General features: G+C 37.4%; 1 protein-coding gene across 2 annotated transcripts in view; it reads left to right on the top strand.

Moving 5' to 3' along the window:
* LOC150094790 (uncharacterized) overlaps positions 1–16,040 on the top strand; it is a 275,693-nt gene that overhangs the window by 129,307 nt on the left and 130,346 nt on the right. For both annotated transcript variants that reach the window (XM_090410853.1, XM_090410852.1), the window contains one exon: positions 13,921–14,077. In XM_090410853.1, coding sequence (XP_090266979.1) covers positions 13,921–14,077 — 157 coding nt within the window. The remainder of the gene's footprint in view (positions 1–13,920; positions 14,078–16,040) is intronic.

Here is a 16,040-nt window from a genome sequence, read left to right as displayed (position 1 = left end):
TAATACATTAGAGAAGTTAAGGATCCCATTATGGCAACATTATTTATTAATTTATGAAAATGAAAAATACTAATAATGGGTGATATTGTGATGCTGACTAGGAAAATGAGAGCACCATAAACTGAATAGGCAGCAGTTTCTTAAAGTTAATTTTAAGTTAAAATTAATAGGCAACAGTTTCTTAGTTGGGAAGGAGTGATGACAAGGGACCATCCCTGGAAGTTACAAAAGTAGGTACTGTGCGCAAGAGGGTGAAGAGTGGTTGAACCTTGGAATGCATTGCCTGAGAGAGTGGTTGGAGTGAGAACGGTCAATGGGTTCAAGGAGTGGTATGATAAACTTTGTGTTTCCTAAAAACGACCTCCCACAATGAGTCTTTTGACTCCATGGAGGCCTAGATAATATATATCAAAAAAAAAAAAAAAATCAGCTAACGCCTTTTTATTCCCATATACGGGAGTAGGCGAGGCCATTTAGCCCTATCTAACTTTTGGAGACTGAATGGACAGTTCAATCTCCACTGGTACCAATCAGAGATAGATGGCCCAAGGCTATCACTAATTAAGCGGTACACAGTGAAGAGAGACGGCTCAAATGTGCCGCCATCTCATGGTCCCTAACCCTTACACAATATATTTAATGTCTGAAATAATGTGGGCTCTACGGTCGATTTTCTTGAGTTTACGGGACGAAAAAAACCGAGTTTCTGGGAGAAAAAACCCGCTTGCCCATGCCAGAGATCGACTAACCCGGGAACCGGTCGAAAAAAGGCTTAGAAAAATTTCCTCTAGTCGCCGACTAGACTAGACATTACATCGCCGACTAGACTCGAAACTAAGTCTTCCTTCGTGCGGCCAAGCGCCGTGGTGTGCAAACGCCACATCCACTGAGCTACACAGGCTATAATATATATATAATATATATATATATATTTATATATATATATATATATATATTTTTTTTTTTATTGTCTCAGATTAATTACATACATAGATACAGTAATAATTATATATACACGAGTATATATAATATTTATAATACATTACAAGTGTGAATAACAGATACTTGCAAGTTAATAATATTTTTAAATAATAATAATAATATATTTTTTTTATTTACATAATTTTTTAATAATAATGTTTTCTTACATTATTTTTCTTGTTACATATTATATTAATGATATTATCACATAATAATTTTTTTTAATAGTAATAGTAATTTATTGATTGCTAAAATATTTACACATACGATAGACATCTACTAAAATATTTACACATACAATAGACATCTACTAAAATATTTACACATACAATAGACATCTACTAAAATATTTACACATACAATAGACATCTACTAAAATATTTACACATACAATAGACATCTTGAGTGACCTTGCAACTTATAATTATAATAATATTTTTTTTATGTTTTTATTATTTAATAAAATTATTAAATAATAATTTTTTTTTTTTTTACAATGGCAAAGTTTATTATTCTTATCACAAATTATTTACAAATATATAACTGATCTATTACTATCACATTTTCTGTTTACCACAAGTATTCATTACAGAATGTTAAGTAAATAATGTTAGATAAATACTACTACTGGGATGTAATGTCTCAACTGCATCCTCGAAGCTTTGTAATTAGCTTATCTGAGGATGACACTAGCTATATATATATATATATATATGTTAAAGATACCAAGCAATTTTAAACCTGGTTTTACTCCATTTTTTCCAAATAAGCAAACCGACAAAATGTCAAGTTTGCGCCTGCAATTTATGCAAGACTAGCTGATCCCACAGGTAGTGCAAGACCAATGCAACTCGTGGTAGAGGTGGAGCAAGCTCTGATCACTAATCTTAATATTTACCCTTAATGCCAAAACACATCTCCAAGAAGGGAATGTATGATGTTTTGTATTAAAGGCAAGGGGCCACTACCCAGACCGGTTTCGACCTTTATTGAGGTCGAATGGGAGTTCATGCCTTTCATCACTGGCCTCTTTAGATTTAAAAAAAAAAGTTGTGCTGAGAGTCAGCTTGATAGTGAGAGAGGAGGAGAAAAGATAGAGTGGATAGTAGTAGATAGTTAAAAGAGGCCTCAGTCGATCTACTTGGCCTGACTTAAATGTCAGCACCAAGCAGATCTCCGACATTATCTCCCTCCATCTGTTCTTTACAGCTTTCCCCGGTCAGTCACCTCTTCAGGTGTCTGCCCGAGGAAAGTGGGGAAAAACAAATGAAAGAAGCACCACATGAAAAAGAGGAACTAATAAATAACATTAAAAATTACATATAACAATTTGTAAGAAACTAGGTAAATTCTGAAATTTCAACCTGAATGACCAGTTTAATACTGAGAAGAGCGGGGACAGAGCCTGGCCTGGGTGATGCAGCCCACAAGGAGCTGCACCGCCTCGGTGTAAGCCTTCGCAGCCCAGGTTCTCAGGATACCCCTCCTGTGTGGAATAGACATAGACCTTTTTTACAACAAAAATTCTAATCTGAAAGAGGACAAAAAGAAGAAAAAACAAACCAGAATTTTTTTTTTTTTTTTTTTCTCGCTCTGGCAGATCGATACTAGGAGTCGACTGACTTGTTAGGCGAGGTTTAAATCCTCCTGCTGTCTATTGTTGTGGGTTTTAATGATGAGATCTGCTAATTTGTCTCCACGGACGTGGTTTAGCATGTAGAGGCCTCTGTGCAGTGCTAGTCCCACATCGTCCTCTGCATCGATAAGACCAATGATCTTTTCAGGAGTGATTTCATCTATATATTATCGACAAACACGTCGTTCCATTCTGCACTGACGACTCTTGGCCCGTTTTGTCCTGTGAGTATCAGTTGAATGTCTCCGAATGTTTCTATTGCTTTTCGTAGTCTCGCCACCGCCTCGGGGAAATCTTTTAAGAGATGCAATGTAGGTGCATTGGCCTTTGCATGAGGGAACTTTGTGGGTTCTGAAGTTGACTTTATATTTCCAACTTGTGCTGGACTTCCTTGTTTCGATTTTTTAATATTTACTTCTTCAGGGCTGGCTGGCCTCTTTTGTGTGGTTTCTGCATTGTTGATTTCCATATCTACTGCCTCCGTGTCCTCGTCTATTGTGACTGCAGTGATAATTCCGTTTTGTTGGTGCTGCTGGTTATTTTCGGTTGCTACGTCTGTAGTGGCGGTTTGATTGGTGGCCAGTTCCTCCTGCCCTTCATCTCTCCTGGTTGCAGGCTTCTCCACTGGTGTAATTGGCAGTGTTTCGGAGGTGGCGGCATGATTCTTTGTTGTTCCCTCATGCGCGGCCTTCAGGGTGGGGAAATCATTCGGTTCTGCGCCAATAATATTTTGGGCTGTTGTTTCCGTGTTGGGCGTAATAGTGCCTCCCAATTTTTTGGCCAGATTTCTGTCCGGACAGGTGTCTATTTTATGGCTGTTAATGCCGCATTTTAGGCATGCCGATTGGCACTGTGCTAGTGTATGACCCGCTGTTAGGCAGTTCTTATACTTTAACTTCGGGCACTGGGCCCCGAGATGAGTCAGGGCTCCACATTTAAAACATTGCCTCTTTACTCCCGGGTAACTCACCATTACCCTGGCCGATCCGATCATTACAAAATTCAGAACTTCTGTTTTCATCGTTAACGAGAACGTGACTTCCCCCGACATCCATTCAGGGTAGTCAGCGTCTTTGCCTACTTGGACATCTCGTACGGTTCCCCATTTCGAAAAGACTTGATTAATTATGTCGTTCCCTCCTTCTAGGTATTCCAGAGGGAATCGCTCTATTCTCATCTTTTTAGAGATGCTACCAACGACAAAAGGATGGCAAAGTTTCCCTTCACACTCAACCCCTTTGAGTAGTTTCTCCCTTGTTGTTGTATTTTTACAAACTACTTGATATCTGCCACCCCCATAGGGGGTAAAGCCAGAAATATTATCTTCCCCTATGCAGTCAATTAACGCTTTCGCAAACGTCCTCTTGTGTAAACTTGCGTCGATTTCGAACCCGAGGGTTCTTACTCTGGGTAGAGCCGAAGACATACTTCAAAAAAAAAAAAAAAAGGGAAGAGTAGACCCTTGTACGATCCAAGTCCACAAAAAGACAGACCTGTAGAAAGGCCAAGCTTTCCCTGTTTGCAGATAAGAAAAACCTGTTAAACTTAGGTACAGGGGGAACACAAAGAACCAAAGAAGAAGAAAAAAAAAAAAAAAAGACAAAGGGTACTTACCAAGGCAGCAGGACTGTAATAGGAGCTCTCTCTCGGGGTCTGGAAACTGGAATCCAAGGCTGGGATACTTTCACTGCAGAGCTGGAACATGGAGCTTTCTCTCGGGGTCTCATCAGTGGGAGCCAGGCTAGAAATACCAAGATTTAGTAATGCAGAGCTTGTAAGTATTTTACCAAAACGAGTTACCATAAGGTGTTTATAATCTTATTAAATAAAAATCTCAGGAGGAGATATAGATGTAGAAAGTATTTTTAATTTGGGTATAGTTATGTTAAAGATACCAAGCAATTTTAAACCTGGTTTTACTCCATTTTTTCCAAGTAAGCAAACAGACAAAATGTCAAGTTTGCGCCTGCAATTTATGCAAGACTAGCTGATCCCACAGGTAGTGCAAGATCAATGCAACTCGTGGTAGAGGTGGAGCAAGCTCTGATCACTAATCTTAATATTTACCCTTCCAGTTTTTCATGTTCACAATTGATAGGTTATTTTTTATACTTAAAAAACAACAAACAAACATAATTTTTGCAAAAGGCGTAACTAGCATTATTGTATTTTAAGATTGCCATTCGTTCACTCGTGGGCATCGCACTTAACCAACCAATTGCTGATGATAATGTCAATAATCATCGCAGCATTTGCACGAGAACAGTAGTCAACAGGCAATCTTTCGACACCTTAAAAACGTCGACGATTTTTACTTTTCCACTCACTAGGAGCTCTCGATCCTCACCTTTCACATTAGCAACTGTTACTCATTCTTTTGAAGATTTAAATCCTTTAGTACTTTAATTTATAAACAGATAAGCATGCTCAGGCATTGCACGAGTATAGAGTCCCGTTTCAACTGCATTCGTTGTGAAAATCCTCGGAAGAATAATCAGCCATAATTTTTGGCCGGTCGGTCTTAATCGACTGATAACAAAAAAAAATCACCACTTTTTTTCTTCACTATGAATATGCTTGCACACAAAATTTTTTTATCGCATTTTCCACCTTTAAAATCATGCATCAGTTGCAAGCGAAATTTTCTTTGCCCGTTTTTTTTTTTTTTTTTTTTTTTTTTTTTTTTTTTTTTTTTTTTTTTTTTAAGCTTTTGGACGCATCAAAAGCCCATTAACCGCACCATTCTTTTCACAAACATTACAAAACCAATTTTTTAATGCTGATTCAACTTGAATATCCTTACCAGATCTCTTCCGATCCATGTTCTCGTTAGTAAGAGCTGAAATTTCAATGTTTTGATTTTTTTTTTTTTTTTCGTTAAGGTTAAATATTAAGATTAGTGATCAGAGCTTGCTCCACCTCTACCACGAGTTGCATTGGTCTTGCACTACCTGTGGGATCAGCTAGTCTTGCATAAATTGCAGGTGCAAACTTGACATTTTGTCTGTTTGCTTACTTGGAAAAAATGGAGTAAAACCAGGTTTAAAATTGCTTGGTATCTTTAACATAACTATACCCAAGTTAAAAATACTTTCTACATATATATATATATATATATATATGTATATATTATTGATTTGGTTGCTGTGTTGGAAGTAGGCAGGTGTTTGGGAGGTCAAATGAATGATCTGAAAGGTCTGATCAAAGTGAAAGTGCCAATATATCCTGTGTTATTGCATCTGTCTTGATGGTTCACATTCTTTTTTATTGTGGGCTTCTTTTTGAGCTAATTAGGCTTTTTTTTTTTTTTTTTTTTCACTGTGGCAGCCTTTTATGTCTTCTGAGCTTTTAATTTGTATCAGCTTTGAAGTTTGTGACTTCCTTATGAATATCTTTGCATCTCTGGTCCACAAAAATTGGTAATTTTTTTTCTATTTTTGCTTTCCTTGCTTGGTACAACTGGTTGAACAGTGTTAAATATTCTGATAGGAAGATTGGTGTATTGTCTTGCTGTGTTCAAGCCCTTGGCAATTAGTTTTTTCTGCTCGCTGGCTTTTATGAGATTGTCTTTTGTGGACTTGCTCATAAGATGAATTATGACTGGTGTAGGTCATGGCAAGCCTTGGTTTTTGCTCTTTCTGAATATCGTTAAGCTGTAGGGGGATGTCAATTGCATGGCCTAATTTTAAAACCACGTCTCTGAGGTTTTCTGTAGGTGCAGTTTCAGGAAGACCGTTTATGACAAGATCTTCTTTATGTTGTTGCTGATTTAAACGTTCGTATTGTAGTTTTTGAGAATGAAGTTCTTAATGGAGTTCGGATGTCTCTTTCATCAAATTATGTTGCCTGTCATTTAGTGTGTTAGTGCTCATTTTAATGTCTTTTACTGTTTGCAACACTTCTATCACTGCTAAATTATTATGTTTTACCAAATCTTCATATTCGCTAGATTTTTTTGTTATTTGTTCATTCTGTTTATTAAAGAGTTCTTGCACAAGGTCTACTAAGCTGGCTTTTATGATCTCTAGACCGTTTTTTTGGTATATTTAAAGAGTTGAAATTATAGGCCTCACCTGCATTTTTTTTGTCTGTTCAGTTCATCATCTGATTTTGCCTCCGGTATAATCGGCTGCATCGTAGATGGCTGCTTTAGGTGCATTTCTTTGTTCTTCCTACAGAGTACGCACTTCCATTCCTCGCGTGCTACATCAAATTTATATTTATGTTGCCTGGTTGTTTCTGAAAAGCCGGCACATTTTGAGTGTAGAATCCTACTGCATTTCGTACAAGTTATATTATTTCTGCCGGACAATAAATCCTCCAGGCATTTGATACACTTCATGACTCACCTTTCTTCCCTCGGGCAGCTATGGCATGATTGTAAAGATGCCAATGTCCTTTGTTCTTCTCTTGTTGTTGACCACAGTCCTCTCTGTTCACTTTTCAATACTTCAAAATTTGGTTTCTTCTTAGCCAATCTCGTTGAATTTTTTATCACTGTCTTTGACGTGATAAGTAGGGTTACTTGGGAACACTTTCAACTTAAAACAGGAGTTGGAACCACTTTAAAACTATAAAAAACTGGAGCAGCAATATCACCGTGCGCCCATTCGTATCTTAATAATCATAATAATTTGTGATGGTTTTTATTTTAAAGCAACATGCAACTTGATGAATGGGAACATAAGCCATGATAACTAATTAACCATAAAGGAATTTACTTACGTAATTTTATTAGCATAGAATTTTTGACCACTGAACAATGATCTCTTGTTAAAGTTATTTTATTATCTAAATTATCTGATAAAATAACTATGATAATTCTTATAAAATAAAGATAAAAATGAAAGTGTTGTTCACATAAATTAAAGATGCCAAGAAGTTATATTCTTGGTTTAATCTTTTCTCTAAGTGTAAACAAACAAAGTTTATGCCTGAACTGGACTATTTGTATATAGAAGCTAATTCATGACTGGGCGATTTGTGTATATATAGAGGCTAATAACTTCACATCCATTGCCTTAGTATCCCATAATGCAATACACATATCCTTACAGACATGTATAATGTTTTGCATTATGGGAAGGGCCACTACCCAGACTAGTTTTGACCTTTGAGGTCTTCCATAAGGATATGTGCATTGCATTATGGGATACTAAGGCAATCAATGTGAAGTCATTGGCTTCTATATACAGGCAGCCCAGTCTTGAAGTGACTGCCTGTGCAAACTTTGTTAACATTAGATAAAGGATTAAACCAAGAATATAACTTCTTGGCATTGTTAATTTATAGTATAACCAAGTGAAAAAACTTTCAGCGTGTTGTTCACATGTTTTCATCACTAAATCTCGTTTTTGTTGTAGTTCTTTTATTTGAAATGCATACTGAAGATGCACTTGATAGTTGGGTAAAAATTCTATGCTGATAAAAATTACATTAGTAAAATCTGCATTATATTTAATTAAAGCAAACCAGCAAGGGGGAAGAATGAACTTGCATTTATTATTAACATCAGAAAAATTATTAATAAACCATACCAGTCATCTTTGTATCCTCATAATTCCTCTATCAAGGTTATTGATCTCTTAAACTTGATGGAGAATTGAGAGATGAAGTATTTATAAGGAATCAGCAAGAATGAAATTTTAAGAAAGCTGAATTTGAGGTTACAGGAAGAGAACTAAAAAGCATAAATTTGGAATTGAAATTTAATGAAACAAACATTAATAGTAAACAGGATGAATTTAAGGATATTTGGCATAATTATTATTATTATTATTATTATTTCGGGCAACTCCAAGGAGTCGACAGACTCATCGAAGGAGGCCCAACATGTCAAGAACAACTATTCAACATTCACAGTATCTATCATACTTCACCTTGAACTCATTTACAGTCATGACACCCACAACAGACTCTGGCAGCTTATTCCACTCATTTACCACTCTCCGAGTAAAAAACCTAGCTTTAACACCCTTGCTAACCACACTCTTACCAGGCTTCCATGGATGGCCACTAGTCCTCCCACTACCAGTCCTATTCTCAAAAATATCTTCTGAATTAATCTTATAGAAACCCTTCAGTAATTTGAATGCCTCAATCATATCACTCCTTTTTCACCTATCAACCATTTCTGCAGCCCACAAATCTTCAACCTGTTCTCGTAAGGTTCATTCCATAGTCCTGTTATTATCTTGGTCACTTGCCTCTGGATCCTCTCCACCTCCTCCCCATCGAGAAGAAACCCTGGCGCTGATATCTGTGCTTAGTAGTCTAGATGGGGTCTTATCAAGGCTCGATATAGAGGAACAATAACTTGTTTGTCTCTACTTGTTAAAGTATTTTTCAGCAACCAGGTGATTTGATGAGCTGATTTAGTCACTTTTGCAATGTGCCCTCTAAACTTCAACTCCCTATCCACCAACGCTCCCAAATCCCTGGCCTACGGTTCCACCAATGTGATATACTGCTGGTAATCTTTTCACTGCAAAATGCATAACCTTACACTTTGCCACATTAAATTGACATCCATTTTCCCTAGCCCAGTCCTCCAAACTGTCCAAATCATCCTGCAAAATTTTGACATTCTGTGCACTCACAATTGCTCTACCCAACTTTGCATCATCAGCAAACAAGTGAACACTTCCTCTCAGATCCTTTCCTATATCGTTAATGAACAAATTGAAAAGTAGTGGTCCAAGAACAGAACCCTGTGGCATACCACTAGTCACAAGCCATCTTTTGGACTTCACATCTGAATAAACCCCTCTCTGGTAACTCTCCATCAACCACCCTCCTATCCATCTCACCAACCCTATATCCATCCCCATCTGCTCCAGTTTACTGATTAGAGTTCCATGTGGTATCCTGTCAAAGGCCTTGGCAAGGTCCAGTAGAATCACTGTAAACCCATTACCCTTATCCAGTTCAGCCGTCACTGTGTTATAAAACGTGAGCAAGTTACTGAGGCATGATCTACCCTTCACAAAACCATGTTGTTCCCCATACAGTATCCCATTTTCATCTATCCAATCCTGTATTCTTCTCTTGACTAATTTCTCCAAGACCTTACAACGATTCCTGATATGCTAATTGGTCGGTAATTTACAACAGCAGTCTTGGAACCTCCTTTATCCAGTGGAACTATTTTCCCCTCTTTCCACCCCCTCGGGACTAACCCAGACCCGAGACTCAAATTAAACAAAATGGTCAAGGATACTGACAATTCTTTAGCCGCTTCACGTATGACACGAGCTGGTATACCATCCAATCCCACAGATGTATTGACATTGAGGTTTTGCAATAGATTACTCACCTCCACCTCATTCACCACAATTCCCATATAATCTATTGGTTCATTCATTTCTGCAATCTCACCACCTGGAAGATATATTCTTACAAAGTGCTCACTCAGTAATTCAACTATATCAACCAATTCGGTTACCTCTCTACCATCGGCATTCTTTAAAATTTAAAATTCTGTCATATACATTTTTTCTTTTACTTGCAACATATCGAAAAAACTGTTTAGGATTCTCTTTAGCCTGCATGGCCAATGTTCTTTCGTAATCCTTTTTTGCTTTTCTTACCACACTCGTTACCCTTATGGCCTGGACTTTATACTGTTCATGCGCCTGCCGGTCACCTTTCTCCTTAAATTCCCTCCATAGTTGTTTCTTTTTTTGTAGCTCAAGCTTAATGGTGTTATTCACATTTAACCCCTACTTGATTTATTATTCGGACTCTAGGTATACAGTCAGCCATTGCTTCATGCAAACACTTAACCACCTCCTGTGCACTATCAACTTCTAGCCCTTGCAGTTGTACATGCCATGGCACTGAACCAATCAATCTCCTAAGCTTGTCATACTTACCAGCCCAATAATTCCACATGTGCCCTGTCTTAATTGTAAATTCCACAACTTTAGCCACCTCCCAAGTCAAGACCCTATGATCACTCTCACCGAGTAGTGGCAACGTGGTCATATTCGTTACAGCCAAATTTTCAGATGCAATTACCGGTCAAGCACTCTCTGACCCCTAGTATTTTCCATTACATGGTGTCATAGATAGTTATCCCTTAATAACCGCATAAAATCCAATTTCTCCTCCCATGTGTCCTCCTTCCAATCAATGTTACCATAGTTGAAATCTCCCATAATAATTACCCTCCTTCCACTCATTTCTTCTATTTGCTTATGCATACTATCTCCACCATCTATTCCATCACCTGGTCTATAGCAGCACCCAACTGTATATTTTGTTCTGCAATCTCACACCAAATAGCCTCAGATGTTCTCTTTTCTCTATCCTGCAGTTCCACTTCTATTCTTCTTAGCTGTAGCTCATCAGCTATCATCAATAACACTCCTCCCCCCATTTTATTCTCCCTGTCACTCCTGAACACACCATACCCCTCACATTCAATCCCACTAGTTGTGTCATCTTCTGTCAGCTATGTTTCACTAATGCCAATAACCTGTGGTCTGGAAGTGCCAACCAAGGCCAAAATTCTTCCTTCTTGTTTCTAATACTTCTCGCATTTGTATACATGAATTGCAGAAGCCGTTTGTTCCATCCCTATTTTGATGCCTTATACTAACTATCCCATTCTGATTCGTGGTCTTTCCTACTCGCTTGGGTATATGACACACATTCACATACTCAACTGTCTTCCTAAAATCTGCATATCTACTTCCCCTCCCCTTAATAACTCTAGTTTCCCTGATTCTGCACATTCACTTCCACTACATTCGACAACACCTTTTCAAGTCTCCGTACACCGAATCCATTCAAATGTAAACCATCCATTTTATATAAATCCTTTCGCCCATCGAACTCATTCCACACATCCACAAATTCCACACCACTCATCAAACATAATTCACGCATAAAGTCATTAGCAATTATGGCCCTCCTTCTATACTCTTCACTGTCATACCACGGTAACAGACTCGCCATCCTAACTCTCTCACTCTTCTCTTTTGCTACCTCAAGCAATTCCTTCATATCCTCACTCATAGCCTTTTTGTTTCCTTTCAAATCGTTTGTACCTGCCACCGCTATCAGTTCTTTCACCCACTGCTTTTGCATTCTAATTGACTCGCTTACATTCTTAACGTTCGCACCGGGTTGGTACGATTTTGTTAAACTCTCAACTAACACACCTCTTACTAAGGAATCTCCATGCAACACATGCTCTTTCATTTTGTTTACACTCACTACTATCATACCCTTATTTTTTCTATCATACTTTTGCCGATTATTAGTCGATACGCTTGGTAAACATTTTTGCCAACACTCCAGCTGCCGATTTGCCCTATGTATCGCTCCGCGTAATAAAGCGATCTCACTCATTGCATCAGTGTCATCATTTTTATTCTCCGATGATTCATTCAATCGTTCTGTATGTTTACCTTCATTTTCACTTTCAACGCCACTCTCACAGCTATCAGGTACCATCTCGCAAATATCACCATTTATACCTCGAATATCACTGTTATCTAATTCTCACTTCCATCAACGATATCACTCACACAAACTGAAGCACTCTTTAAATCCTCACATTCTTTACACTTTTTGCACACATTCACTCCACTATCATTGTTTAACCAGACTCCAACCGCTCTCCTCAATGTATACATTTCGCAAACGGTACACTGAATCAAATAATGTCTTAAGCTTTTCACAAACCATTGAGTTTCTTTAGCTGTGGACTTTAAGGCAACCACTACCATCTTGAGGATAAGGTGGTTAGCCCTATGCCTCGCAGTGTGTCCTATGTCTGTAGCCATGTGTGTTCATGGGACCAGTTTGCCTGTTTTTGAGGGATGAAAAACCCAAGTTACTGGCAGGAAAAACCCTCCACCTCTACATGAGACCAGTTAACTTAACTTTAGCTGAAAGAGACCAGATAAAGGTTCCTCACGTCATGGATGGGAATCGAACCCAGGTCTTTCCGACCAAAGGGCTTCATTTATACTGACTGTGCTATGGAGGCTCCATATTTGGTATAACAAAATGTTTAAATCAATCTGATAAGTAAATTCATCAAACCATTTTCCTGTATTTCTTATTTCTTTCAATTCTAACTGCTGATTTATAACTTAAATGTAGACTATGTATTGCACGCTATAATGTTCCATTTACCCTATATAACTATAGCCTTTTGAAAAGGTTTCCTGAGCATCTTGTCGTATGCCTTTCTTCTACAAAACTTAGGTATACAGATTCTTCCTGTCATATTCCCATGAATTCTCTACAGTTTGTTGTAAAGTGAAAATCTGATCCTAACAACCTCAATTTGGCCTGAATCCAGCTTATATGCCTTTCTTCTCCAAGTTTCTCTTCCACATTCAGGCTCTTTTCACGTATGCTTGCATAAATCTTGCCTGAACACTCAGTAAAGAAATTCCTGTAATTCTCAGATTTAGTTTCATTCTCCCTTTTATATATGGGTATACTATGAGAGAGGCACTCCAATCATCCAGAATTTGACCCTCTGACCAGATCTTCTGAATTATGCAGTGTAGCTACTTTAAAACTTTTATATCTTCATATTTGAGCATTTCTGGTCAAATGACAGTTTAGATGATTTTTCTATTTCAAGTACTTAAAGTAGTGATATGTACTCCTCTTTGCATTCTTGTTGAATATTCTCTACTCTGTCACTGCTTGTTTCATTTAAGTCTTTCAAAGTAATTACTCCAGACATCTTAATTAAATTAGTTAATGGAAAATCAATTTTTCCATTGATTTTCCATTAACAGATTAATTTCTTTTATATGAAGTAAAGTTGTGACAGATAAAAGCAATTATATAGTTTCTCCCAAAGAAAAGGACAGCTGCTTTTTGATGCAGTATGTAGAAAGTGTATTCCAAATAAATGCTGTAAGAAATGAACTTTTTATGTTTAAGGATAATGATGAAATTTCCACAAGGAAACTGGGAACTTTAAAATTATCTTCATAGTCTAAAGATGGTCGCTGACCTTCGATAGAAGATAGCACAATAAGAAGAAGAAGTCTAAAGAAGTAGGAAGAAACTGATACTCCAAAGAAGACAGGAAAGAAATGCATTCTTTTACATCCTATATCCTAATTACATCCGAAAACTATAGTTTTACATCCTTTCCTGGGTGGGAGTCACCTAAAAGAAAAAAGTAATAAGTCCATTATAGTTTATATAAAAATTATCCATTAATTCTAAAAGGTCTGTTGCTTATAATTGATAATTTAAGTTCAATAAATATAATAAAAATGATTGAGGTATTTTTAACTAAAATATATATTTTAATGTTTTAGGTCCTTTCTCTTTTAGAAGAGGAAGAAGATATCAACCAGATAACAGAATATTTCTCTTATGAACATTTTTATGTAATCTACTGTAAGTTTTGGGAGTTAGATAAGGACCATGATCTATTCATTGATAAAAATGATTTGAAAAGGCATAATGATGGAGGTAAGGTTTTGTAAAATTAGAGTGCTTGTTTGACCAGAAGTATTTCTTCAGTTGAACAATACCATTCAAATGCATTTGAGTTTTTCAATTATCATTTATTTTCTTTCATTCAATGTCAGTGCACTGAACAAAACACTGTCAGTTATGATAACTCTTTCATATTTTGGACAGGTAAATTTTTAATGCAATAAGTAAGTAAATTAGTATCACGTGAATAACAGTCAGTGAGCCTCTTATGATGAGTCTTTAGACTCCATGGAGATATCAAACTGCTAACTCTTTACCTATCTCAAAACTTTCTATCTTTTTCTATAGCATGTCATTCTCAAATTGGGGATATTGCCAAAAATGTCCTTTAAAATTGTGCTATGCTAGAAAAGGCTATCTAGTTAAATGATGATGCACTCTCTCTCAGATTCATTCAACTCACTTTCTCTTAGATGTTCTGCTTCTATATTATTACTACTATAGCTATTTACTTGGACTTCTGAATTGGCCACCTTATAAGCCTGTAAACAGTCTTTTTCACACTGTCTTTACAAAGACTACAACTTCCAGTGTTTCATGAAACTCAACCGATTTCTACATTCTCCTTAACCTCTTGACTATATGACACTGATCTGTAAGTTTTGCATACTCACATATGTGGGTATATATATATGAGCTCCACATCATACTGTGTTGCCAATCTAGTTGGCTGAGTAAGCAGCACACCCTTGTTTCCAACAAACAAGCTATGGGTTCCAATCACACTATGTACATGGATGTTTGTGAATATCTTTTAGGTGATAGATGAATATAATTAGCTGGTGTTAGACTACCACCTTTCTTATCAGAAGCCTCAAGTGGCTTGAAAAAGTTCTCTATTTGGTCTGTAGAGCAAGATTAGTCTACCTATGGTCTAATGCCAATGTACTACAGTTTTACAACCTTTTATGAGCAGGATTTTATGTATACAGTGTCTATATCTATATATACACCATGTTAACAAAAGTAATTAGACACCTAGTCATGGTCAAAAAATGTGTTTTAATTAAAAATATCCAGTACTGAGTGGGACTACCCTTTGGCCTGAATGTCAGCAACTACCCTTCAAGGCATACTTTCAACCAATTTCTGATACATTGCAACAGGAATATTCTTCCATTCCTCACACAAAGCTGCCTTCATTGCTGATGTTGATGGTGACTGCTGTGGGCTGTAGCGAATTCAGCTTTCGAATTTGTCCCTAAAATGTTCGATGGAGTTGCGGTCTGGACTCTGAGTCAGCCAGTCCAACGCTTCAACATTGTTTTGTGGGAACCAGTATTGGACATGCAGTGCAGTATGGCATGGAGCATTGTCATGCTGAAACATGCAAGAGTCGTTGCTGAAGTACTTCCACAGTGTTGGAGATATGAAGTTGTCCAAATAGCCATCAGACATCATGGTTTGGGGCACGTCCACCAATAGACCAAGTCCCATCCAACTGAAACACCCCATAGTATTACCAAGCCTCCACCAAATTTCACAGTTGGAATGATACAGTCATGCTGGAACTATTCCCCCAGGTAATCTCCAGATCTAAACACAACCATCAGATTAAAACCTTTGGAAGTGTGATTTGTCTCTCCTCAGAACCCTTTTCCAATCATCTACATCCAGGAATGGTGTGAAAGAGAATAGTCCAAATGTTGTTTGCCATTGGGGGGGGGGGAATGTGCGGCTCGTTTGCAGCAGCTATTTCCATGATAACCTAAAGCATACAACTCTCTGTGCACAGTTCTAGTGCTGACAGATGTCCCTATAGCATTTTCCAGGTTGATTGCTAGGTCCACCATTGATGACATGTAGGATGCTTGAACATTCTGAGACAGAGCTCATTGATCTTGGTCACTGAGTGTCTGTGGCCTCCCAGGGCATTTTCATCCTCCCAATTAACACCATCTTCAAAAACTTCACAATGATTCCAACTTACCATACT

Source organism: Typopeltis vanoorti, chromosome 21 (assembly GCF_054136105.1).
Source record: "Typopeltis vanoorti isolate ZY-2024b chromosome 21, IOZ_Tvanoo_1.0, whole genome shotgun sequence".
Taxonomy (NCBI): Eukaryota; Metazoa; Arthropoda; class Arachnida; order Uropygi; family Thelyphonidae; genus Typopeltis; species Typopeltis vanoorti.
Note: the sequence above shows the minus strand (reverse complement) of the source record. Positions and strands in the feature narration are given on the sequence as shown.